At 41.0% G+C, this 23,043-nt stretch overlaps 1 protein-coding gene across 2 annotated transcripts; it reads right to left on the bottom strand.

Annotated features, from left to right (window-relative positions):
* Window positions 1-164: 164 nt before the first annotated feature.
* Window positions 165-22,270, bottom strand: DYRK3 (dual specificity tyrosine phosphorylation regulated kinase 3). 2 transcript variants are annotated; one of them, XM_044004088.1, is made up of 3 exons: window positions 22,041-22,270; window positions 19,491-19,602; window positions 165-5,922 (listed from the first exon to the last, which is right to left on the bottom strand). In XM_044004088.1, the coding sequence occupies exons 1-3, from the start codon at window positions 22,118-22,120 to the stop codon at window positions 4,348-4,350; spliced, it is 1,767 nt and encodes a 588-aa protein (XP_043860023.1). In that variant the 5' UTR covers window positions 22,121-22,270; the 3' UTR covers window positions 165-4,347. The 2 variants fall into 2 exon arrangements, with proteins under 2 accessions (XP_043860023.1, XP_043860024.1); XM_044004089.1 differs by lacking the exon at window positions 22,041-22,270 and adding an exon at window positions 21,110-21,272.
* Between the last annotated feature and the right edge of the window lie 773 nt (window positions 22,271-23,043).

Below are 23,043 nucleotides of genomic sequence, written 5' to 3'. Positions count from 1 at the left end.
AAAAACCTTTCTAAGATTCACCCAAGTGGTAGGAGTATTATTCTGATAATAAGTAGAGTTTTGAGTGGCTCATCAGCTGCCACCCAAAATTTAATTAAGCCTAGTTAAGAATTAGGCAGAACAGAAAAGTTTTCTCAATACAAACAGCTATCACAGCTCCAAACTCAGATGCCCAATGGCAGTTTTTATTTAAGCTTTTTTGTTCAGTTTATGCAAAAGCACCCCATTCTCAACAGAGTAAATGTCACGGAAACCAAAAACTTAATGAGATTGACTAGCTGACTTGGCTGTCCCCAAACCCTTTCTAATACTCAGGAAAACAACACACTGATACAGCCAACCCAAAAGGAAGAAGCTCATTCACCCTGTTGGACAAACACTGAAGATCTTGATTCATTTCTGGTGCCAACGCTGTGGGAAGGCAGAATTTATATGGCACTGGGATTTTCCACTGATCAGATTAAATATATCTAATGACGTGAAGAGGCAGTTCCACAAATCTCCCCTCTGATTCCACTCTCAAAAAAAGAAAAAAAATTAGAGCATTCTGCTAATCACTACAACAGGGGACCAATGGGACGGTGTCATTTATATAATTCATACAGAGACCAAAAGTCCTCTTCTGCACACATGGAATTCCTACTGGTGAATCTGAGCACCCATCATGAGCTGGGCACTGGAGTAAATATACTGAGGACATGAGCCTATCCATGACGAGTGTACATTCTAATACAAGTAATGGAATTTAATGATGAGTATAGAAGGCAATATTAAGTCTAATGGGAGGAGTAACAGGATTGGCCAATCTCTTTCGGTTGGGAATTAGAGCATGGCAAAGCTCCCCAAATTGTGTCTTTCTTGATAGCTGGTGAGATGACAAAGGATGAAAACTTTAGAGCTAGAAGGGACCTTGTGGCACACTCAGGAAAATTTAAGAACAAAGTTCATAATAATCTCCACCTGATTCACTAATCACAAAGCCTATAGTGAGAAATACTGGGGTTATTGTCGAAATGCCAACTAACCCACTGACAGTCAACTTAAATGATCTTGTCGTGGTCACTCCTTCCTTAAGAAAAGGTCTGAACATATCCAGGCTTTCTCATTCCATGTGATTCCATGTCTCTCCATTTATGGAAGCTCTACCCAATGGACTACAGTCCCTTCTCTGGTTCTAATTTTGTAGATGGTGATAACAACACTTGGGTTGTTCATCTGTTATTGCTCATTAATTCAGTGTGGGGTAGGAATCCATCATATGGGTTGTTTAACTTAATTGAACGATTGTTTGAGTGAAAATCCTATTGCTATCACCTACATAAATCATAGAACTTGCTGGATAATTAAACATTCTAGTAGTTAAAATGGGCTCCAAGAGAGCAGGGGTCATGTTTTTGCCTTTATATACCCATCACTAAAAAGTTCCTGGAACATACTAAATGCTTAACAAGCATTAACAAGCATACTAATGCTTGTTGTTGATGATAATGATGAGGGAAGCAGATACTCAAAACCTACCACACAGAATACAGCTAGAAACTTTCTCTCCCCATTGTACCCATCCAAAAACCTCCTCAAAGCCATCTGTACAATAACTGGCATGCTTTAAAACTGCCCACTCTCCTGTAATTTCCCAAATGCAATCAGCTCTTGGAAGGCAGAAAGGCCAAGTCAAAATGAGCGTACTCTGTGTCATAGTCTGGGCTGCAAAATTTGAACAAAAAGACACAGCACTTCACCTTTCCAGAGCCTTCCAACATTTGTCTTCCTAGTTGTGTCGGCTCAGTTCCTACCGGCTTTCCCTCCCATTCAGCTGCGTTTCGGTAAACCTGAAACCAAGTCAAAATATTCTGACACAGAAATCTCTCAAGAGAAGGACCCAACAACTGCAGACATTGCTGGCTGAACTAAAGCCCCTTTTAAATTAAGGCACAAATTTTCCGCAAGCTATGCCTTTTTGTGTCAACAGTCTTTTAGAGCTTGCTTAGAGTGTGCCTTCAACCTGATAACAGTTAATGTGGTGCCCCCTCAACTTATGCTATGTCTAGATAACGAAGAAGCTTCCCAAACAACCGGCCCAAGAAGCCAGACGACTCAGCAGGAGGTACAATGATTTGCAGAAGTTGGATGAGAAGTCTTCCTTCTGCAAACCAGTACTGGAGATAAGCAGTGTTTTTAATAGTATTTGTGGTTTGTTTTTAAAGGCCATTCTCGAGCCACGCTGGTTAGATGTAAAACTCTATCCTCAGTCACCAAAACGAACTGGATATTTATAAGGAGGTACCAGCCTCACTTTTACCATCTCTATTTTTCCAAATAACCGTTCTGCTTTGGAGACTGAGGCCATGCTGAAGTCTACTTCCGTTTAGAAAACTACCAACAAAGTAGCCTGACCCATAACAGGCACTTTATAAACTTTTGTTGACTGATTACTGGGGCTTCCCAAGGAAATAAGAAATGTTTTCAGACCTGCATAGTATATCCATAAATTACATATATGACATTTTCCTTCCATTGATCTATCAGAGACTCAAAAATCATAGGATTTATAACTAAAAGGAAATTTAGAAACCACCCATCCCAAGGTTTCCCCTCATTGAGTAAGAGAAAGAATTCCCTTTTAGGCAATTTACAGTTACAATTCTACATACAGCAATAGTGAAAAGATGGAAATGGATCATTCTGAGCAGCAGAAAAGAAGCAGGTGCTTCATCCCAAAGAATCCAGCAGGTCACAGAATCTTTGTTCTAGGGAATGTGTGTTACTGGGACTGGGGACAGGAGAAAAGAAGTGGAAAACAGTGGATGACTTGAAAAGTGTCCCTGCTTTTTCTCCAGGTTGGCTAAGCAAGCCATTTGGCTAACAATAGTTATTTGCTACCGTTCACAGTTTCAATTGTTATCTGATAAAGATGGTTGAAGGAAGAGGACAAAGTTTGGGGTTACTAACAGTTTTTGGAAATTCAAACTGAATCTTGTACAAATAAAAGCTCTCTGCTTCTTACTGAAATCTACCCTGAATCAAGGATGTAGCCTTAAATGACAGTTAAGGCAAAAATGCGGAGGAGAGACAGATGGAAAATGGTGGGTGGTGGAGGACAGAGGGTAGCGACAAAGCATTCTTGGTCCTCCTGACACCCGTTTTCTATTACTTGTATTGTGTGTGTATATATATATATATATATATATATATATATATATATATGGTTTGGGTTTGGGGGGAGGAGTGTTGAGGGTTGGGGTGGAGAAGGGTAGCCAAGGGGAAGTGTATAAAGAGGCAACTTAGTATACTGAGAAGCAAGTTAATGAACCTGAGTTTGAGTGCTGTCTCTGCCTCTAATATTGTGGGTGATCATGGAACAACTGAGATGCCTTAGGTGGGGCTTCAGTTCTCAAATGAGCCTTCCAAGCTTACAGAGTGAGAAACAAGGGCTATAACACCCTCCAAGCTTCTGGAAAACAAGTTAGAAGCATAAGAGGAAGTTGAAATATGGAAATGGTTTACATAATTGAACATATATAACCTATATCTGATTGCTTACTGCCTCAGGGAAGGGAGGGAGGTATAGAATTTGGAACTCAAAACTTCAAATAAAAATGTTTAAAAAAAATTTTTTTTTTAAAAAAGAGGAACCTGAATCTTAGGGACTAGGGGGAAAGAGCAGGACCCACAGGACCTATCTCTCTGGCAACCAATAGCTGGCTTCTACCCATCATTCCCATTTAGGATCTTTTATCTGTAATGAAGACCTGAAAATAACTTCTTGGGGCAAAAAATTTTTGGTTCTCCATATCATTCAATTGCCACCACATTCCTAAAGTCATCTCCACTTCTACCCTCACTCCTCACCATCAATTCAAGGAGCAAACAAATATAATTCTGGAATGTGGAGCCTTCTAGCATGGGAATAACATTCATACTTCCTGTTTTATCCTCTTCTTAAGATGCTCCAAAATTTTGATTTCCTCAACTGTTCACCAATGGAAAGAGATGCTAGGGAAGAATGAAGATGATAGTCAGGACACATTTTTTTTCCTATATACTTTGTCCCAGGAGAGGGGGATTTAACCCATTAAAATACACCAAAGTGTATCTAAACTTATTGACCAAGAGCATACACTGACCTATAAAAAGTAATTTAATAGGTACTCCAATGTGGCTGAAACAAGGTGGTTAGATAATTAGCCCTTGAGAAGTTCATTTCCATACATATAAAAAAGTTTTGCCTTTAAAAAAGTCTTGTCTGTCAAAAACAGGGGCTCCAAAGATGCCATATTTTCCAATTTGCAGACTTTCAGGATGGTTGAAAATACCATTTATGCATATTTCCACACAGATCACTCTCCACTAGCTGATGAGTTTGGGTAGGACACTGCACAGTGGTATACTGCCATTAGTTTCTGACATTAAATTAGCTTTAAGCTTGTTGGCTATTCCAGTGACTGGAGGTAATTTGGAACCCAATCCCTGTAAAGCATTCACAGGATTTACAATCCGTTTCCCTGACATTTTCTCTGTAGTGAGAGGTCTGGGCACAGGTTTACTAATCCAAGGGTGTCTTAAGGCCTGAGCTGGGGTCAGGCGAGCAGAGGGGTCCCAATGAAGACATCTTTTCAAGAACTCTATAAACAAATAGTCGTCACACCCTTTTAGTGCTGTTACCCAGTCTTTGCTGCCCGGGGGACCTCGCTTCTTACCCCGTCGTGAACGCCCCCCAACAAGGACGGCCCTCCCATCTGCCTGGGTAGTCACAGAACAATATCGAGGCAGACCCTTGGAGTTGATAAAGTACTTGGCACGCTTAGCTTGTTCGAGGAGCTTTGGAGGAGGCATCCCTAGAAGTTCCATTATACAAGCCAACTGGTCTCCCTCATCCTCTCCAGGGAAGAGAGGCTGTCCAGTCAAAAGTTCTGCAAGAATGCAGCCAAAACTCCAAACATCAATAGATGTATTATATCGACTTCCCAAGATGATCTCTGGTGCTCTGTAGAAACGAGACTGAATGTACGTGTAGAGTTTCTGGTACTCGAAACAGCTGGACCCAAAGTCAATGACTTTGGTTGCACTGCGGCCGTGCTGTTTTAGAAGGATGTTTTCTGGCTTCAGGTCGCAGTGAATAATCTTGTTTCTGTGGAGAGCATCCAGGGACTGTAAGATAGATTGAGCAAATTTGCGCACCAGCTGGACGCTGAACCCCTGGAACTTGTTCTTCTTGATCAGCTCATAGAGGTCCATGCTTAGCAATTCAAAAGCCATACAGACGTGATTCCGGAACGTAAAGCTTTCTAGCATGTGAATAACATTCATGCTGCCTGTTTTATCCTGTTTCTTAAGATGCTCTAAAATTTTGATTTCCTCAGCTGCTTGTCGATGAAAGCGCTTTTCATTGCGAACCATCTTGAGGGCGACATACTGTTGAAGCTTGTGGTCATAGACTCGCGCTACCTGCCCAAAGCTGCCTTTGCCAATGATTTTCAGCACCTCATATCTATAAGCCAAATGGTCTCGAGGTACGTGAATATAGCCTCCCTCAGCATCATCATAGCCCCCATTGTTGGGGCCACCCATGACACCATGCCTTTTCTTAGCATTTGGACCCACAAAATAAACTTCAGGATAATTGATGATTTCTAGCTTCTCATAAGGAGTCAGGTGATGCTTATACTGCTTTAGTGCTTGTTCAGGAGTCAGAGGTACCACTTTTAGCGCTTTGGATGAACTACCAGATTTGACAGTGTTCAAACTGTCGGAACTTTTACCCTGAGAAATGGTGGTAGGATACTTTTCAGAGGTATTTGTTCCTATGGATTGAAAAGCACTGGTTCTTCTGTTGCCAAATTCCTGAAACAGCTGTTCCACCTTAATGTCACCTCCATTTAGAACTGGTTGAGTGTGGTTTGTTGTAAGCTTTTCAGTAGTAATCTAGAGAGAAAAAGATAAATAAGACATTAAAGGCAGCAGAAAAAACTGTGCAACTATTCAAAAAGAAAATGAACCATAAAAACTCCATATACTTTTAAATTTTCAATGTCTTTTGTTAAAGTTAAATGACCAAAAAGGAGAAGGAAATTGAACTAGAGACCTCTGGACTGGGCATCAGAAATCAGTATTGTGGAAATTTATTTTGATTTGGGGACCCTACCTTAGGCTGAGATTAGAAAGCCTTAGGCCCTCCGGGTCTCCCCCCTCCTCCTCAGCTTCAGCTGAGTGAAAAAGCCCCGTGGGCTATACAAGATGCCAGATCAGACAGCTGGGGGGGGGGGGAAGCCCCCAGCTCCCTCTGACCTGAGCGGATCCCGGATAGCCTGTGCTGAGGCACGTGAAACTTGGAGCGCACCCCCCCCCACACCAGCCGTAGCTCTGGCTGGTGGATTAGCTTGGTCTGTGGGGGCAAAGGAAGCCCCGAGATTTGAGTGGAGAGAAGAAAAGGTATATATAGACCTGGGAGTTAGCTAGGAGGGAGGAGGAAGGATGGACTAGAGAAAAGGAAGGAGACGGGGAAGGAGACAGACTAGATAAAGAAGGACAGACTAGAGGACGGGCTGAGGATGGACTAGATAGACAAGACTCAGGGGTTCAGACGGACAAGAAGAGGTCAAGAGGCGGCTGAGGAGACGGCAAAGATTGGAGACTAGAGAGACGGGGCTACAAGGACGCAGGAGAAGACGAGAAGGACTAGGAGCAGGCAAAAGAGAGGCAGAAGGGCAAACTGACAGAGCAGACAGACAGAAGGTTACAGGCCTTAATACAAACCAGGGAAAGTGTAACTTGCCCTGAGGCTGGAGGAGGCTAAGGCCCTTATTGTATTCAAGAAGTTTGAAGAGCAGCAGGTGGGAAAGAGACTGCAGGAAAGCAGTCAGGTTGTACTTTATTTCCCTGTATTCCTAATTTTCAATAGTATCTCATAAATAAAATCTGCTTGGATTATTTGGTTAAGAGGCTTCTTAATCTTTAGTCTATCAGTTTGGGAGCAGTGTGGTGGAACTTTATAAATGGCCCATATTAAATTAACAAAGTCAGATAGCCAGTTAGTCAAAAGTCCCAGTTTAGTCCTCCATAGTTTAGCTCCCCAAATTAGCCCTAGTCACCAAAAATATTCCAACAGTATTATTGGTCCTGATTTGGCCAATGGCTTGTTATTAGACCTTAGGCCACTTAATATCTGTGTCTAAGATTCCCAACTTTGTAAAATGGGGATGATGGTGCATCAAGTCCAAACTTCTCTCTCTGGTTTTGGGGGCTTTCCATATTGTCTTTACCTTATCTATACAAGATTATATCCCTATATTTCCCAAAATGAAACCTTTGTTCCCATCAAGTCAATCTCCTAAAAGTACCCCACACAGGCCACATTTGTTCCTTTTAAAAAATTTTTGTTTATTTATTCATTCATTCATTCATTTTTCAATCACTATTTTTTTTTTTTGCGGGGCAATGGGGGTTAAGTGACTTGCCCACGGTCACACAGCTAGTAAGTGTCAAGTGTCTGAGGCCGGATTTGAACTCAGTTACTCCTGAATCCAGGGCCGGTGCTTTATCCACTGCGCCATCTAGCTGCCCCATTCATTCATTTTTTTTCACATTTGTTCTTGCCCATGTACTTTTGATGATGCTGGCAATGTTCTCACCTCTCCCTATCCAAATTTCACCAACTTTCAAAGGCTGGCCCATCTCCTCCACTGTACTATCTAAGGCTACCCCAAATTCAGACTTCTCTCCTCTTTCTTTGATCTGTAGAACTTATAATCTGTACCATAAAATTTAATACTAAGAGTTTTCTATTGTTTGCTAACCATATTTGCATCCAAGTGTATATGTCATGTAATTTTTGTCTCAAAACATTGATTTCATGGTGGTTAACTTTCTAGAAATAATCCTCCACACTAACCAGGCTACTTTTCAGAAAACAGACAAATAGCAGAGTATAGTTTAAAATAGAAATGACTACCTCTTGCCATGGATGGAGCGTACAATGGATTAGTAAGAAGATATCTGGAGTCTTGCAAATCTAATAAAAAGGGATTTGAAATAAAAAGGAAGGGAAAGGGAAAGAACTGCCCAGAAAATAGGTACAATGCAGGAAGGAAAATACAAAGAAACACCCAGAAAGGTGGCCAAAGACAAAAAGCAGTGAAATCCATGACCTCAGATGTATCCAGACAAATACAAAAGATGTGGAATAAGGAAGAACTAGCAAAGCATCCAAATGAACACAGGCAAATATGACCTCAGAGGTCTCACACTTAATGTAGAAGAGATCCATGACTGAAAAAGAGCCTAGAAGGATATCCTTTATTCAGGATGAACTGCATAGGTATGGAGGCTAGGAAAAGTAGTTCTGGATATATTAAGAAATACTCATATGAGAATCAGGAATCTGAAGAGAAGGCAGCATGGTGGAAAAAATTGGGGTGAAGATCAACAAAGGCAGAATTAGGAAAAACCAAAAAACCAAAAACCATTGTCATTGAAGTCTACTACTGAGCACCTGGCCAGATCACAAGCCTAGTATGGAAGCATCATCATAGGTGTGATGGGGGACTTCAGTTATCCAAACATTGTCTTGTGCTCTCTCTGCCCAAATCAGGAAAGTTGATATACTTTTAGAATAACTCAATTCTTCAGAAGACAGAAGAAACAACTACTGAATTGGGAATGATGGGAACCATGTGGGGGAAATGACCATTTCATCTTGAAATTAGTGATGAGCCTATCAGATTGGCTAATATGATAAAAAAAGGAAAATAATATATGTTGGAGAAGCTGTGGGAAAAATTGGAACACTAATGCATTGCTGGTGGAATTGTGAACTGATCCAATCATTCTGGAGAACAATTTGGAACTATGCCCAAAGGGCTATGGGACTGTACATACCCTTTGACTCGGTAATACTGCTACTAGGTGCGTATCCTGAAGAGATCATAAAAAAGGGAAAAGGACCCATATGTACAAAAATATTTATAGCAGCTCTCTTTGTGGTGGCAAAGAATTGTAAATTGAGGGGATGCCCATCAATTGGGGAATGGCTGAACAAGTTGTGGTATATGAATGTAATGGAATACTTTTGTGCTGTAAGAAATAATGAGCAGGCAGGTTTCAGAAAAACCTGGAAAGACTTAAGTGGACTGATGCTGAGTGAAGTGAGCAGAACCAGGAGAACATTGTACACAGGAACAGCAACATTGGGCAATGATCAACTGTGATAGACTTAGTTCTTCTCAGCAATACAGTGATCCAAGACAATGCCAAAGAACTCATGATGTTCTCCACATCCAGAAAAAAGAACTGTGGATTCTAAATGCAGATTGAACCATAATGTTTCTACTTTTGTTTTTGTTTTTTGAGGTTATTCCCTATTGTTCTTATTCTTCTTTCACAACATCATTAATGCAGAAATATGTTTAATGTGATTGTACATATATAGCCTAAGTCAGATTGCTTTCTGTCTTGGGGAGGGGGGAGGGAAGGAAGGAAAGGATAAAAATTTGGAACTAAAAATCTTATTAAAACAAATGTTGAAAACTATTTTTACATGTAACTGGAAAATAATAAAATACACTTATGATTAAAAAAAGAAATCAGTGATGAGAAAAAGAAAAAAACTAGATATAGTCTGATGTGCATTCTAGATTTTAGGGAACTAGACTTCAAGGAGTCAGAGGAAAAGTGGATTGGATTAAATTAGGTTAAATTCACTAAGAGAAGTAAACTCAAGCTTAGTTTCAGAATAAAAAAAATTTTTTGAAGCAATTGGGGTTAAGTGACTTGCCCAGGGTCACACAGCTAGTAAATGTCAAGTGTCTGAGGCTGGATTTGAATTCAGGTCCTCCTGACTCCAGGGCCGGTGCTTCATCCACTGCACCACCTAGCTGCCCCCAGAATAAAATTTTAAAGAAACACAGAGAAATACTACTTTTAAGAAAGAAAAAGCAGAATTGTCTAAAGAGGAGACTCATTGACCAACATGGGTTTTTAAAGGCTATGTACAGAAATCGGAGCTAAAAACAAATTAGGGGTAATTTTTTGGCCCAGATTTGAAACTATATCAGTTTAGGGAATTCCTGGTGTGTGAACTCCCTCTATACAGATGGATGGACTACTCTAATTTAGAACCTTAGAAAACTGCCCAAGATACAAAGGAATTAAGGGTTTTGCCCTGAGAAAACATGTGTGACATTCTTTTATGAATGCCGTTAGAGGTGCTGAAACTTGGAACCAGCTAAGCTTGGGCAGAAAAGCTAAGAATAAATAGGAGACTTGTAAAAATTTTGTTTTAACTATATATTGAGAAAAAAAGAAGGAAAAAAATTTGCTGAAGGTGAATGGTTTAATGGTAACACAAGTAAAACTGAACAAAACCAAAATAAAGTAAGAGATAGGAAGAAACCACCCAGCTGCTCTTGAGGTAGCTAAGTGGCACAGTGCATAGAGTCCTGGACTTAGATTCAAGAAGACCTGAGTTCCAATCCTACCTCAGGCACTTCCTAGCTTGTGACCCTTGCACACAGTGTCACACAGTTTCCTCATCTGTAAATGGGATAATAATATCACTTCCTTCATATGGTTATTGTGAACATCAAAAGGAATAATATTTAGAAAATGCTTTACAAACATTAAAGCCATATAAGTACTAGTTTTTGTTGTTGTTATTATTATCTCTCATGAGTTCAAGTCAGTTGTGATTGCTTAGCCACTCTCAGTGACTTTTAGAAGAACCTGGAAAACGGGAGAAAATGGTTTCTGTACATAGCCTTTAAAAAAACCATGTTGGTCAAAGGTCTCCTACTAGGTTGGAGAAGGAAAAAGTTTACTCTAATTTTCACTAAAGGGAAGAGAAAAGAGTCTATAAATTATGAAACAGTGAGCTTGACTTTTATTCCTGACAAAATTATTAAAAAACTGGTTAGTGAATATCTAGCCATGGAAGCAAACATCACAGCTATTAGAATGAATGGTTTTATCAAGAACAGGTCATGCCTGACTAACTTCCTTTTTTTGACAGTGTCACAAACCAAGAGATCAGGCGGATGCTGTAGATATATTTTACTCAAATTAAATAAAGTGTGTGACAGAATGTCTCGTGCTATTCTTCTAAAAAGATAGAGAGATGTGGGCCAGATAACAGTATACTTTGATGGATCTAGAATTCATAGAATGGCCAGACCCAAAGAACAGTCATTAATCATTTAATGTCAGGTTGGGAAGTGGTCTCTGTGTACTACCCTGAGCTATCTAACATTGCTCAATCAGGAACTTAGATAAAGCCTTTATAAAAGACTAGGAAAGCAAGGAAAGTATAGTTAGCTATCTTTCTCAAGTGTGTAGGGGACCACAAAGCTGAAAGATGGCAAATACACTGGATTGATAGAATCCAAAATAAGTATCTCACAAGTTAGTATATTAAGTTGAATCTAGTCAAATGAAATCTAATATAGACAATGCAAATTACATTTGGATAATTACATCTGGATTCAAAACAATCAGCTTTACAATTACAAGATGGAAAAGTGAGTCTACTATGGCAATTTATTTGAGAGAGAACTAGAGGTTTGGCGGCCTGCATGTCAAAAGCACACTTGGTGTAATGGAAAAACCACTGGATTTAGAGTTGAGGCCAGGGCTCCCAGCTCTACCACTTATTACCTGCTGATCTTGAGCAAGTTACTCAGCCCTCCAAGGCCTCAATTTCCTCAGATCTGTTGGGTCAATCAGTTAACTAGACACTATGCTAAGCAGTAGTGATACAAGGCAAAGAAAAAGCAAAACAAAAATAAATATTAAATTAAGTAGTTGGGCTGGTCAACCTTAAGGTCCCTTCTAGTTTAAATCTAGAAATTCTATGAACAATGTAGTGCAGCCACAAAGTTCATGTCAACCTTGGCTGAACTAAGAGACCAGCCTATGGAACCATGGAGATGTATGGAGTCCCTGGTCAGTTCTGGGTATGCCATATTAGCAGGAACATTAATAAGCTAAAGAGCATCAGAAGAGGGCCAATGGGGGCAGCTAGGTTGGTGCAGTGGACAGAGCACTGGCCCTGGAGTCAGGAGTACCTGAGTTCAAATCCGACCTCAGACACTTAACACTTAGTAGCTGTGTGACCCTGGGCAAGTCACTTAAACCCCAACTGCCTCACTAAAAAAAAAAAGAAGAAGAAGAGGGCCAATGGAATGGTGAAGGACCTCCAGATCATACAATATGATGTTTCCTATGGAGAAAAGAAGACTGGGGAAGGAGACGATCACTCTCTTCAAGTATGCAAAGGATTGTTACCTAGAAAGATTAGAAGTGTTCTGCTTGGCTCCAGAGGGCAGAACTGGAGTGGTGAATGCAGATTACAAAGGAGTAAGTGCAGGCTCCAGGTAAGAGCAGAAATGCCCCTAACCAGTCATACCAAAGTAGATCAATTTGCCTGAGAGAGCATGAGCTCCCATCACTGCAGGTTCCCAGCAGAGGCTAAAGAACTAATCTGTGTAGGCTACAGAGGGGATTCTTGTTCAGGTAAGGGGGAACTTGGTGGACACTGAGGACCCTTCCAAATGAGAGATTCTGTCATTCTCTCTGGTTCAGGACCAAAGTCCCTCCCAGCCTGCTAGAACCTACTCCACCTTGATGAAGCAATCTGATCCAGGTTCCCCTCTGGCACCAGAATGAGGCACCACCAAGAGCTCCTATTTAGGCAAAATTACAGTGTTTCCAAGGGCAAGAGAAAGAAGGCAGCATATTGTCTGGGTTCAGAGGCTCTCGCTCTGAACACCAGCACTACTACCACCTATGGGACCTGGAGCCGTCACTTACCCTCAAGGGTCTTGCTCTTCTCATCTTTCATGTGGGGATTATAGGAGCTGAACTATATGACATCTGAGGTGTCTGTTGTGCCTGAAATCCAGGATCCTTATGACAATCACAAGTGCTACACTGGTATCCATGATATAGTCAAAGAAGGAAGAGAAAGCATCCAGTGATTCAGGCGGTTCCTCCACAGAGGATTTGTGGAAAGACATGAACAAGAATGCCACAGATAAGATGTAGAGGAACTGCAATCCATGTCAGTGGAGCCAATATTTGCACAAAGTGATAAGAAGAGCAAACTAAAGTAAATGCATATTTCAAGTATGCAAAGGATTGTCTGCCTCGGAGGGCAGAACTGGGAGTGGTGAGTTATACTGTAAGCTCCTTGAAAGAAAGGATGATGTCTAAACTTCTTTGTAGCAAATTGCTAGCCACATACAAAGTAAGTGCTTCCATAAATACTTGTGACTGAATCTTTCATGTCTACAAATTAGAGATCTCTCCACTTATTCATTGCTATTGCTAAGCAATTCAGTAGTAAGTTTCTGGAGAAAGGTGTGGGTTTTTTTTTTACAAAAAGCTCGATGAGGCATCAAACCTCACAAAACTCAGAACAGATCAATAAAACAGGCCTTTTCCTCTAAAAATCCCAACATGATCTAGTCTCCATTGTGTTCTATTTTATGTATTTATTTATTTGGCGATAAGCAGTGATTCCTCAGAGGAAAAAATCCTGGATTTTTCACAATTAGAACAGATTACTTAAAGGGAATGTTAAAGTTAGAGATTGAAAAAGGAAATTAAAAGCAACAGTCAAGAACCATTGCATGAATGATGTGGAAAATGTTAAGAACAGAACTGAAAAGGGGAAAGAAGAGCTTTAAAACCCTATCAAAAGAGTTGTGCTTAGTACATTTTAAGGAATTAGAGCCCTAATCATAATATGACTAATTTCATGCTTCTAGAAGCAGAAGTGGATCATGTTTGTCTATTTGGTAGATACTTTGGAGCAGGGGTTTTAACCTAGAGTCCACAGCCCTTCCCCTTCCCCCTCCCCTTCCCCCATTCAGTCTGTGAACTTGTTTTTAATTTTTAAAAAGTATTTTGACAACTGTGTTTCAATATGCTAGTTTCCTTTGTTATCCTATTATATTTTGTTTTAGGTATTAAAAAGCCCTTCTAAGAAGGAAATCTGTAGGCTTTATCCAAATGTCAAAGGGGTCCATGACCTGAAATATGGTTAAGGATGAACCCCTGCTTTAGACGAAGGCAGTGGCCCTGAGCCAGAGTTCTAGTCTTTAGATTCCATAAGTAATATGATAATCATCATAAATAAAAATACATTTAGAAAAATGGAATTTAATCATAACTTAAGCAAAAAATGCCCATTGGTATTCAAAATGGCCTAGCCTGTTGTAAATAAAGTCAAATCCAGCCTAAGAAAACATATGAAGGAAAAAAAAAAAGATGGATGAAAGGCAGAATTTAAGTAAGTGGCTGCAGACTGCAACCCCCAACTAATACTCCTTGTAAGGGCTATTAATTAATCCTCAGCTACTTCTAGGTCACCGATGTCCCAAATTGCCAAAAAAAAAAAAAAAAAAAGGTGTCCATTCTCTTAAGCAACATAGAGCAGTCATTACTAATGTGGCCACAGATGTCTCCCATTTGGGCCTTTAGTTTTAAAATAAAGAGGGTGAGATATGAGCCAATCTCAGTCTCTAGTTCAAAATTATAGTTTAGCAACGACTATTAATAGAACTACAGATACGAAATAACTGAACCCAACATACATAATGGCTAGGCTGTATTAGTAAACAGTGTATCCACTCAGTAAGTTTAGAAAGCCACATAGGTACTCCTGCTCTTTGCAGGATAAGGGCCTCAGTTTCTTCATCTGTAAAACAAAGGGGTTTGAACTAAATAATTTCTTTCAGGTCTTAGTGTTCTATTCTAGGCATATTGTGCTGAACTAGAGAAAAAACTTGCCTATTTTTGGTTAATTTCATTAGGACTGAGAATAACTAATTAATGATAAAAATATATGCATTTCACTCATTACTTCTTACATTTTTCATCTTAGTGTTTTTCCTTACTTATCTTTAGAACTTTTCAGGGTTCACTCTTTTTTTTTCTTTTTTTTTCCCAGGGAAATGGGGGTTAAGTGACTTGCCCAGTGTCACACAGCTAGTGTCGAGGGTCTGAGGCTGGATTTGAACTCAGGTCCTCCTGAATCCAGGGCCAGTGCTTTATCCACTGTGCCACCTAGCTGCCCCTCAGGGTTCACTCTTAGCAAAATGGAGAAGTTGGCTAAGTCAGTCTTGGGTAGTACCCTTTAATCTCCATTTTAGTATCCCTTACTTCCCCCTTCTCTATTCTCCATCTAGCACCTCATACTCTTACACTACCCTAGCTAAAAAGGGTGCCCCATCTGAGGAAGCCCCTTGAAGGTACTCTGTTTGTTTGTTTTTTATATTTGGTGGGGCAATGAGGATTAAGTGACTTGCCCAGGTCACAGAGCTAATAAGTGTCAAGTGTCTAAGGTTGGATTTGAACTCAGGTCCCCCTGAATCCAAGACCAGTGCTCTATCTACTGTAGCACCACCTAGCTGCCCCATGGTACTCTGAATCAAATCATTCTCCCTGTAACCTACTAAAACCTGCTTTCAACTAGTTAGTCAAGTTAAAGTGCTACCTCTCCATTTTTTTGTTGTTTCTTTGTTTGTTTTGTCTTTAGTTTTGTTTGTTTTTTTTGGTGAGGCAATTGGGGTTAAGTGACTTTCCAGGTCACACAGCTAGTAAGTGTTAAGTGTCTGAGGCCAGATTTGAACTCAGGTCCTCCTGAATCCAGGGCCAGTGCTCTATCCACTGTACCACCTAGCTGCCCCTACCTCTCCATTTTAATAGAGAACCAATGCCCTTTGTTGTTGTTGTTCAGTCATTTCCATTGGGTTTGCCTCTCTGCGACCCCATTAGAGTTTTCTTGGCAAAGAAATTGGAGTAGTTGCCATTTCCTTCTTTAGCTCATTTTACAGATGAGGAACTGAGGCACTGTTAAGTGACTTGCCTAAGATCACACAGCTAGTAAGTGTCTGAGGGCAGATTTGAACTCACAAAGATGAATCTGCCTGACTTTAGGCCCAGTACTCCATCCACTGCACCACCTAGCTGCACCAATCAATGCCCTACCCCAAAACAATAAATCTCAAATTGTAGAATCTGAGTCATCAGCAATAAGCTGGTGGAGAAGATAGGCTGGGGATGGGCACATCCTATGCCCTTCCTTTACCTACTACACCTACATATAAAAAGCTGATTTTGAAAGGTTTCCTTTATGTTCATGACAACAAAGCATCTCAGGTGCAGAGCACTGGGAAGGACAGATGAATCTCCAAGTAAAAGATTTTGTTTCCATAGAAATAGAAAATCAAGATAGAGGATACGATTTAAAAGGAACTGAAAAATTGCCACTAATGTCTATGAAAGTTTTAATTGCAGACATGATGTGAGGGAATTTTTTTCCAAGCAGGGAGGGGTCCTTCTGATAGATGTTTTCCTTTTGTGCAACCAGCACAGATTTTGGCTCATATAAATTAGGACTTAAGTGTCCTATGCTATAAATAAAATCTTTCCATTGTTCTAGAGAAAATCTTCCACTGTGCACTCAGCATATTAGACTATAAACTAGCTACAGAGCATTATATGTTTCTATTCTAGGGTTGGTCACAGTGACAGGGCAATTTGTATCTGATTCTGAAGGTACCCAACTACTACAGTATGTTAAACCAAACACAGCCTGTCCACCTCAGGTGTGACCAGCTAACATTATTATCATTCTTGAGAGAATATACATATGCAATGTTCTTAAAAGACAAAATTTAATTGGGGGAGAGAGATAGAGATAGAGCTAACTCGGAATCAGGAAAAAATTCAAATCTTGCCTTAGATACTTATTAGCCATGTAGCCCTGGGCAGTCAGCTAACCTCTCTCTGGTGTCACTTTCCTCACTGTTAGATCAGGATATCAACAGCACGTAACTCACAGGGTTGTTGTGAGGATCAATTAGGAGCAAAATAGAAAGGGTTTTGCAAACCCCAAAGCAGTATATAAATGCTAGTTATTATAACTGTGCTTAAAAGAGGGGTTTATTATACGTCAGTCTTTTTAGCCAGCTATGAAGTCCATCCACCTCTCTCACCCTTTTAGTTATTGTTGTTTTTGTTCATTCATTTTTCAGCTGTGTCCAGCTCTTTGTGATCCGATTTAGTGGTTTTCTTTTTTCAACATTTGTTTTTATAAGATTTCATAGTTTCAAATTTTTCTCCCCCCTCACCTCCCTCCGCACCTCCCAAGACAGAAAGTAATCTGATTTTCAGTTCCACGTAGAGATAGTTTGATTTGGGTTTTCTTGGCAGAGATACAGTAGTGGTTTGCCATTCCCTTCTCCAGCTCATTTTACAGATGAGGAAACTGAGGCAAACAGGGACAAGTGACTTGCCCAGGCTCACACAGCTAGTAAGTGTCTGAGGCTAGATTTGAACTAAGGAAGATAAGTTTTCCTGACTCCAGGTCACTCCATCTATTTAGCCACCTGGCTGTCCACATCCCTTGGTAACTTAGTAACACACACACCACACACACACACACACACACACACACACATATAGACACATTACATAATTGTAAAGTCAGAATTTTAAATCTACAATCAAATCTAAAAATTCTGAGACTAGAATGTAGATTACAATTAGAAGACAAAAATCTAATAGCATACTAAGTACAAAGTGACAGGAATTAAATTCCTTTGCATTCTTAGCAGTCTGGATCTATTAGGCCAATGTAAGAGTGACTTCTATAGAGTGACTGCTTGAACTATAATTCAGATGAACTTTCCTTTTGAGTCAGATGACGAGAAAGCAACCCAATTCTGAAAGTTAGTTCACTTTCTTCATTCAATTCCCTGAGAAACCCCATAATGGTAAGCCATGAGCAACTATGACATCTGATGGCTATCTGAAGGGGAATGATGGTTATGGAATTGTTAGAGGGTTTTCACATGCCCAGGAAGCAACCACTGTATACTGTGAATGGGAAGGAAATGATACTGTACTTCAGAAAAGAGATAAAAATAGAATGACGGCCTTCCAAATGTTCTGGCCTTATGTTCTTGGCACATGCTTCAAATATTATGCGTCTAGAAAGTAACAAGTAAAAAGGATGATTCCACACTGGCTTCTCATTAAACAGAGCAAAAACTGAATAATGCTTAAGGAAGAGAATGAAGAATGACTGATTTTCCTTTCTTATAAAAACCATCTTAGGTATTAAAACAGGAAAGCATAAAGGAAGACTATCATCCATAATCAACTCAATTATTCACAAGGGTATAACCAGAGTAAATTTATTAATTTCAGTACAGCTCCTCCCTAACATCTAGCTTACATGGCTGCCACTACTCTTACTTAAATAAAATTAGCAGATAAATTCACTTCCTCCAAAAAAGCAATCCAATGACAAATGAGCTTTGGAGTAACTGGTGAGATAGAGCATGGTATAGAACAAAACTTCTTCAACTGTTGGTTACTGAATGTGGGGGTCTCAAAAAATTTGGCAACAGTAAAAGGTTATGTATACCTATCTTATATACTCATAAACCCGGAGTTGAGTAAAAATTCCTTGCATGAAAAGGGATAGAGAAAAAGTTTAAGAAGCCCTAGTATAAAGACAATTCCAAAGAACTCATGATGAAAAATGTTCTCCACATGTAGAAAAAAGAACTATGGATTCTGAATGCAGATTGAACTCTACTGTTTCTATTTTTTGGTTGTTTTTTTTTCCTTTTTTGAAGTTTTCCATTGTGTTCCGATTCTTCTTTCACAACATGACTAATACAGAAATATGTTTAATGTAACTGTACATATATAACCTATATCAGATTTCTTTCTGTCTTGGGGAGGTTGGAGGGAAGGAAGGGAGGGATAAAAATTTGGAACTAAAAATCTTATGAAAACAAATGTTGAAAACTATCTTTACATGCAACTGGAAAATAATAAAATACTTTCATGATCAGAAAATAAACAATAAATAGATGAATGAATAAGTACATAAATGAATAGATGAATGAATGAATGAATAAATGAATAAATAAAAAGAAGCCCTGATATAGAAGATAGAAGAACCAGCCTCAAAGCCAAGAAATCCTGGGTTCGAGTCCTACTTGTGGCATATTGGCTATATGGCCCTGGGCAAGTCACTTAACCTTTTAAATGCTCTAGGACACTTCAACACTGCTTTGGTAGAAGGGATTTAGCAGCCTGGGATTTCTCTCTATAATGAAATCACAGTTCTAGTCTCTATCTTGATGTTATCGAGTTATGTGTATAACTTAACAGTGGTTTTCACGAAAGGATTTTTTGTAGTCCTACAATTAGAAAAGAAACATTGCCTACTTAAAATGAGCATACTGGTTTTTTTCTAGAGATTTATATTTCTTGCAGTAATCAAGATGGACATTGGGCTTTGTTCCAGAAATCATTGTGTGCATCTACACAGGAGCTGTGGTGAGGGGGTTGTGGGAAGGAAGACATAAGTGATATAAGGGTGTATCAAGATACATGACAAAGTCCTTGAGGCTCTAATAATGTTTCCTCCTTAACAAAACAATTAGCAGAGTACAAAAAAGAACAAAATCACTTACATAAAATCTTCTAGGCAGGGCTGGTTCAGAAGGGTTGCAGGCTGTATTTGGGCCAGGTGGACATTTCGTTTCATCTAACATCATGAAGGTATCATACACACCATCTCCCACCCTAGTTGAAAACATTAAGCAGACATTTGTCGGAAAAAAGTAATCCTGATTGGCATTTGCCAAAAAAAAGAAAAAAAATGTCTCTAGTGTTAACTTTTGTTTCCAAGGAACTGTTCAGACATCTACAGAAAGAACTCTTTGACATCAAATGCAATTAACTGGAAGAATCGAGTAGAGCCGTTTTCTTTTTTTATTGAAGTGATTTCATTTCTGTGCCTGTATTTTAAAATGAAGAATTCACACAGGTCACATTTTTCTTTGATAAATTACATAAATTGTTCAGTGAGAAGGTTTTCTTTCACAGTGCTTCTCAGGAGCAGTCACCACCCTGGGCCTCAGATTCTCCACCTACAAAATGAGAAGGGCAGTTCTCCCACCCCAACTCCCACTCTCTGCCTCACAGGGATGAAAAAAAATAAAATTACAGATACAAAGCTAATTTGAGTGAACAAGTCACAAAATGTATCAAGTTTTCACATTTTCTCCCCACTTCACTTTCTGGCAGGGCAACAACATTAATCAACAAAGAAATTATCTCCAGAAATGACTATATGGAGATCCTAAAGAAGCAAAGGACTTGGTTAATCTACAAATCCATTGGTTAATGTGTCCTATCTGCTATTAAGAATTTAGATTTCTTAAGCATAGGCTGCATTTGCTTTTGGTACATTTTGCCACATTATTTTTCATACCAATAGACTACAGTACCAAGGATTCCTGTGCTATTTTAATTTTTTTTTTCAAATGAAAACTTTTTTTTAAGGCAAAACATTTAATAAGTCACATAACTGAATTACCCACAGGGACCAAAAGAAAATAATTATATGTCATGTACCAGTACATTGAAAAGTATATTACAGAGGAAGAGGGTGGAAATCTGTCTTTAAAAAAACAACAACAGTAGAATTGATTTACACTGTTTTGCATAACCAATCTAGCCTTGGGAGTTTAGGGGCTATTTGCAAACTGCCTTTTGGGGAAGTAGTTTAAAATACCAGCAAATAAAACTTTAAAAAGATTTTTTTTAAGTTTTATGGCTTTCCTGTTCAAACATGTCATATTTGGCCTAATTTATATTTTTAATTGAATTTTGTTTCATTGGGAAGGGCTAAGAATTCTGAGACTGCCTGACACTTTGCCAATGGGTTGCAGAAAACATGCCAGAGCCAGACAAGCAGTGACTGTATAGAGAAAAAGAGACTAAAGACCTGAATCATTGGGTATTATCTGTGTGACCTTGGGCCACTTTACTTCTCTTTTGCCTTGGTCTCCTAGTCTGTAAAATGAAGATGGCTGGACTAGATACTCCAAAGGGCCTCCTCCTGCTTCAAATCCTACGGTTTCCTACTAGCACCCAAATCATCTCATTGCATAAACAGCAGAGGAAATAAAAGATAGGAATGTCCCCGTATACACACACACACATAACCCCTAACACACTAAATGAAGTGGAGGAAGAATTAGAAAAGGAGTAGCTATAAAAAAAGTCTTACTGGACCGCATCTTACCTGTTCCAAAGCCAGACCACACCCCACTGTGCAAATCCCCAAGTGTTCAGTCCTGTTTTTATCTCCCACGACCAACAGGGATTCTCTGAAGGAATTTTGCTCCCCGACTTCCCCAGTTAGCAAATGGCTTGGCCTTTCCGTTTTCCTTGGCTTATGCCTCCCAGTCTAGCTCTTTCAGGATAACCCCTCCTTCTCTCCCCCCCCCCCCAGGCTCTACTCCAACTCTCTCCCCCTTCTTGGGTGGCAGAAGGCAGAAGGAAGAAGGAGGGAACCTACAACTGGGGGCAGGGGGTGGAGGTTGCAAACACCTCCCCAGAAAGCTCACAAAGCTTTAACAAGTTACCTCCCTCCTCTTCTGGGGTGTCGGTGTGATGTCTACTAAAGCTAATCCCCGTTTCCCCCTCGGTTGGGGTCCCCTTTCCCACACCCAGTTCCTCCTTTCTGTTTAGCCACCCCTTCCCCAAGCCCAGACCCCTCCCGATCTCCCGGGATGCCCTTCCCCACTGCTGGACCTCGATCCTCTGCAGGAGTGCCCCTCCCCAAACCCAGCCCCCCTTTTCCTACTGGCCCTCCTTCCGCAAGCCAATTAATTTCCCCTTCCCCATCTCCTGGGGTGCCCTTTCCCCTCTGCTTAGGTCTCACTTTGCTGCTGGGTCGTCCTCCCCAAACCCAGTTCTCCTCCCCGTTTTGTGCTACCCCTCTTCTCATTATCAACCCACTCCCATCTCATTTCCTGGGGGGGGGGAGCTTCCTCTTTGCTGGTGTCTCCTTCCCCAAAACCAGTGCCCCCTTTCTGTTGCCCCATTTCCCCCCAGTCCAGCCCCCCTCCTCACCCTCTGAGGTCCCCTTCCTCCAAACCCGCCCCTCCTTTTCCTGCTGCGCCCCCCTCCCCCGGCTCCGCAGGGCCCCATCTCCACGCGCGCGCCCCTACCTCCGTGGTTCTTGGGCCGGGGGCCCCGCTCGCGACGGCCCCGCATCCTTCCCGCCGGGCCCACGGGCAGCACCGCCCATCGCGCGGCCCAGGACCCCTCCACGGCGAGGGGAGAAGGGGGCCTGGGAAGGACTGGCCGAGGCCGCCAGCGGTGGCGGGGATGGCGTGGGGGGCCCGGCCCAGCCCTACTCAGAGCCGCTTCCCCGGGAGCCCCGGCCACACACGGCCGCTCCCGCCAGCGCCAGCACACGTCTGCTCCCTCCTCCCGCCCGCCCTCCCGGGGGCCGGGCGGGAGCCTCGGAGGGGAGGAGGGGGCGGGGATAGCGGCCTGGTTGCCGGGACAACAAGGCACGCCCCAGGGACCGTCCCCTAGGGCCGGCGTGATGACGCACGGCGGGAGGGGCGGGCCTCGAAAGCATCCCCTTGCCCCTTGACCACCTTCTGGGCTCGAACCCTCTCCCCGCAGTTGCTTCTGAGTTTGGAAATAGAAACTTGGGAGAAGGAAGGGCAAAGGGAAGAGGGATATTGAAAAGAGTAAAAGGATGAAGTCCTTGGGTCTGTGACCCCATTTGGGTTTTTCTTGGCAAAGTACCAGAGTGGTTTGTGATTTCCTTCTCCAGCTCATTTTACAGGAAACTGAGACAAACAGGGTTAAGTGATTTGCCCAGGGTCACACAGCTAGTAAGTGTCCCAGACCAGATTTGAACTCAAGAAAAGGAATCTTCCTACCTCCAGGCCGGGCACTTTAACTACTGCTCCTCTTAGCTGCTCTAGGAAAGCAAGGGGACCTAGCTTTGTTTATACATACATACATATATATATATAATTTTGCATGTTATCCCCCCCCATTAGATTGTAAGCTCCTTGAGGGACTGCCTTTTGCCTCTTTTTGTATCCCCCTCTATTAGCCCAATGCCTAGCATATAGTAGGTACTTAATAAATATTAGTTGAATTGAAACCCCTTTCATTTTGTAAATATGAACTTTGGCATTTGGAGAGGGG

This window comes from Dromiciops gliroides, chromosome 4 (genome assembly GCF_019393635.1).
Source record: "Dromiciops gliroides isolate mDroGli1 chromosome 4, mDroGli1.pri, whole genome shotgun sequence".
NCBI lineage: Eukaryota > Metazoa > Chordata > Mammalia > Microbiotheria > Microbiotheriidae > Dromiciops > Dromiciops gliroides.
The sequence above is the reverse complement of the archived record's forward strand: the minus strand, read 5'-3'. Positions and strand labels throughout refer to the sequence as shown.

What these genes read in the sequence shown, in the direction of transcription:
- DYRK3 (XM_044004088.1), bottom strand. Translation starts at nt 22,120, where the DNA reads ATGGGCGGTGCTGCCCGTGGGCCCGGCGGGAAGGATGCGGGGCCGTCG. An exon ending in CCGGCCCAAGAACCACGGAG is followed by an intron (nt 19,603 to 22,040) that starts GTAGGGGCGCGC and finishes GTTTTCAACTAG; the next exon opens with GGTGGGAGATGGTGTGTATG. An exon ending in CCCTGCCTAGAAGATTTTAT is followed by an intron (nt 5,923 to 19,490) that starts GTAAGTGATTTT and finishes TTTTCTCTCTAG; the next exon opens with ATTACTACTGAAAAGCTTAC.